The sequence below is a fragment of the Hibiscus syriacus genome, unplaced genomic scaffold (assembly GCF_006381635.1).
Source record: "Hibiscus syriacus cultivar Baekdansim isolate YM2019G1 unplaced genomic scaffold, ASM638163v2 tig00113725_pilon, whole genome shotgun sequence".
In the NCBI taxonomy this organism is placed as follows: domain Eukaryota; kingdom Viridiplantae; phylum Streptophyta; class Magnoliopsida; order Malvales; family Malvaceae; genus Hibiscus; species Hibiscus syriacus.
In genome coordinates, this window is record NW_024063471.1 from 7738818 (window position 1) to 7742545 (window position 3728).

Sequence of the window (3728 nt, forward strand, 5' to 3'; positions counted from 1 at the left end):
AAGGAATTATGATAAAATTATGAGGTTAAATTACTTAATTTAGAATCGACAAGAATTTTAAAAAATAAACAAAAAAATATAAATTAAAGTTTAATTTATTTGATATCAAAACTGATAAAGATATAAAAAATAATTAAATCTGAAGTTTTTAGTTAAAATGTACTTTTAATCATCTTAAAATCAATATAAATTTAAAAAGATTTAATTATAAAATTAAATTTATAAATTATATATATTTTTTCAAATAAGTGTCTAATTTTTTTTCGATTCATTCAGGTGTCTAACGTTACAAGAATATCATTTTAGGCATCTAATGTTGCTCTCATCGATCACGTAGTTTCATCCCTAGCAGCTACTCTTGTATTTGGTTTCAACCAGTGACAGATTCATCCTTAGTCTAGAGTAGACATAAAATCTAAATTTTTTTCGATTATTTATTTATTTTATTGTTTGTGTATCCTAAAATTTTACTTGGGTTCACCTCATTAAAATATTTTATGTTTAAAAGAAAATTCATGTCCACAATGGGTTAAGTCATAGTTTTTTCTTCTCCGATGAACGTATTTTATGCGGACAATGGGTGTTCAAAGTTTGCCTTTTGGTTTCAAGATTAGGGTTATGAATGGATAGACTTTAGATTAATCTTTTATTTTCAGGTTTAAAGAATTATATTTATAAAAATATTAATATGAAAAATGATAGTGGTATCATATTAAAAAATTAATTATAGAGCAAAGTTCTGAGAGGCTAAAGACACCAATATATCATACGGTCTCCAAACAGAAGAAGCTTAAATTGGCAGAATGAAGAACATCATCACTATTAATGCTCGTCTTTTCTTTTAGTTCCACATTGGATTGGTTTAGCCACACCAAACATCCCAAGTAAGGATCATTAATTGCATTCTTGAAGAAACAATGTTATTAAAAGCAAAGAAAACAAAAGCAAATACCTCTAATAACCGCAACAAATCTCCCACCTTCCGGGACCACAGAGCCTCTTCCAATCTCCATCTACTAACTTTGTTTCTTTCTTATCTTCTTATTTTTTATGACCCTAATTATTCCAATTGTATATACGTCCACCATACCAGTAAACTTCCTACATTGTGCATATTACACTTTTATCCAATTTTTTGGGGCGGGTTTCAGGATTATGATTATGAACATTGATCTCTACAACAAGCAACCATGTCATATCGATGATCTCCCATGATTTACCTGGCTCTTGGCTTGGGGTGGTCCATGAACTTCTCCTGCTCTGTAAGCGCATGGCGGAAATGACATCGATGCCCATAGGGACAGACATCACCAGCAAGGACCATCCTGCAAACCTCAGTCTTGTAGCGAGGGTGGCGGATTACGGGTCGGAGCTCTTCAATGCCGTGAGCGAATTGACAGTGATCACCATAAGGACAGGCACCAGTCTCTTGCCATTTGTTGCAGAGTTCAGTCTTGAACATGCCTTGGTTGTACACTTCCAACTCGAGCGGCTCTTCTTCCTTCTTACCTCCCTGGACATACACCTTCTGCTGTACATTCACCTAAATGATTAGTCAACTATTCCATTTTAAGCACTTAAGAAGTACAAGAATCAAATGTAAACCTATTACTGTTCTTCATATACACAGGTATCATTCCCCTTTCTAATGTACGACTGGTAGCAACAAGGCTGCAGGGATAATAGATGCAAAAATACATCAATCTTAAACGTCTAAGTAAATTTATTGTTAAGGGTAACAAGTTTGGAACTATTTCACTAGATTTCAGTTAAGCAAATTTATTGGCAGGAACTGTAAAGATCAGTTTTACTCGCTTTATAAATTGTCTAAACTAAGCAATTATCATCCTATACTGCTAAAGCTGGCATCTAACAATTGAGTCTTAGTTGGTTTATTGCTTCATTGCCAAGCCAAAGAAGGCATTCACTAAATTAAATAAAAATAAAAAGGGAAACTATTGCTATTACTATTAAACAGCTACATTTAATATTTGATACAATTTGAACCTATAAAATTTTATATATTTTCACTAAATCATATAATAACACATCATTCAAAATTTTATTAAAGAATTAAACTCAGTTAATTATATTTTGAATCACGTGTTATATCAGATTTTTTTTCACTTATTAAATATAAACGGTAACTGTAGGAACACAAAATATACTAATTGAAATAACGAATTTGCATCCAAACAGAGTTTAAAAATTAAAACAAAAGGGAAATTACTCACTGCTCCGCTGAGTTGAGAGGTATTTCCGGTCCGAGTAGGTCCACAAGCTTTACCACGATGACTCACTCCAGCTTGATTCATCATCTTCAGGTATCCATTAGACCTAACAGAAATGCTCTTAGGCAACATAACCCGCTCCACGTCCACCGCGCCTTCCATCACGCTTGTCGGACTCTCATCAGAAATATCCGCCTCTCCGACGCCGCCACTACCGAGGCAAAGTCCTCGCAAGGCGTTCACCAACTCGAACGGCGTGGAATTGTAATCAGAAGACGAGAAGTGGTTCTGAACAGAGGCTTGGATCAGCGCGCTGAGTTGCTTGTTGAGGTCTAGGTTGACAGATCGAAGCGAGGAATTCTCTTGGCGGAGAGCCTCGGCTTCCTTTGCAGCTTCACGGAGACGAGTGAGGCAGAGGTTGTGGCGGTTGATCATATCTTGATGTTGTTGCATGAGGATGCGAGGATTGTAAAGAGCGAACATAGAAGCGTTGGAAGTGGAGGATGAGGTGGTGGTGGAAGAGTAAACTCCGTCGCTCTGGTGATCATTCGGTTGCTTGCCTCCGAAGTCTCCATAGACTGTTGAAAATCTGTCGTCTTGCATCTGCAAAATGAATAAACTGAAGTTGAAAAACACGTTTAGAAATAACAGAAAACAGCGATCGAATGAGTAAATTTCATTGAAATTGAGAGAAAGATTTTACGCTCACCGGAACCTTAAATGTTCTCTTCAGGTCAGAGAAAGAGAGAGCGAGTGAGAATTAATTTTTACTTTTTTGTTTGGCAAAAGGGAAAAGAGAAAAAAAGAAAATAAAGAAAGAAAAAAAAAGAAAGAAAGAAAGGGAAAGAATGGAGCGAACTTGAGAAATGGATGACGAAGGAGACTGGGTTTATAGCAAGTCTAGGAAATGGAGGGAAAAGGGGAAAGAAAAAGTGGATTTTTCTAAAACCGTTTAAACAGAATTACCCTTCCTCATGTACTTATAGTTTCTCCACCAATACATTCCTTTTACATTTTCTTAAGGGTATATAAGTCATTTAATTAATCTAAATTTGTGTCATAGTATGATGATAAACGTCGTTGGATGATGTTGGACCGTTTGATTTCATCAACATATTTTGTACGGTCAACAAGCTTGTAGAAGATAATAGTGGATGGAAGGTCATATTTTCCAGAAATTTTAAAATTTTATATAATTTAAAAAATTTTATATTTTTTAATTAATATTTTGATTTTATATAATATAAATATTTTTAACTTTTACTTTATAATATGAATTTTAAAAAATACAAATCTTTTAACATAAAATTATACATTATTCCTTTATTAGAGAAAATTCGTTGGAGAGATTCAAGGAGAGCTAAAAGTTAAGTTTTGCACAAATGCGGTATTAGTTTCGTTGATAATGGTTCTGTCCCGGCCGTCTTTCGGTTGGGTCCGGAATTAGGTTTCGACTTGAATAAATGAGTTAGAGTCGTCACCGATCATTTTAAAAAT

The 3728-nt window shown here is 34.4% G+C and overlaps 1 protein-coding gene across 2 annotated transcripts; it reads right to left on the reverse strand.

Annotated features, from left to right (window-relative positions):
• Nucleotides 1-795: 795 nt before the first annotated feature.
• LOC120187622 (zinc finger CCCH domain-containing protein 15-like) lies at nucleotides 796-3027 on the reverse strand. Of its 2 annotated transcripts, XM_039191302.1 has the most exons (3): nucleotides 2941-3027; nucleotides 2235-2834; nucleotides 796-1543 (listed from the first exon to the last, which is right to left on the reverse strand). In XM_039191302.1, exons 2-3 carry the CDS (start codon nucleotides 2832-2834, stop codon nucleotides 1217-1219), a joined length of 927 nt encoding a protein of 308 aa, XP_039047233.1. In that variant the 5' UTR covers nucleotides 2941-3027; the 3' UTR covers nucleotides 796-1216. The 2 variants fall into 2 exon arrangements, with proteins under 2 accessions (XP_039047233.1, XP_039047234.1); XM_039191303.1 differs by lacking the exon at nucleotides 2941-3027 and having other exon boundaries at nucleotides 796-1528; nucleotides 2235-2851.
• Nucleotides 3028-3728: the final 701 nt, after the last annotated feature.

Excerpts from the sequence above, each read along its gene's own strand:
- LOC120187622 (XM_039191302.1), bottom strand. The coding sequence starts at position 2,834 with ATGCAAGACGACAGATTTTCAACAGTCTATGGAGACTTCGGAGGCAAG. Across the intron at positions 1,544-2,234 it reads CCTCTCAACTCAGCGGAGCA|GTGAATGTACAGCAGAAGGT; the intron begins GTGAGTAATTTC and ends CTAATCATTTAG.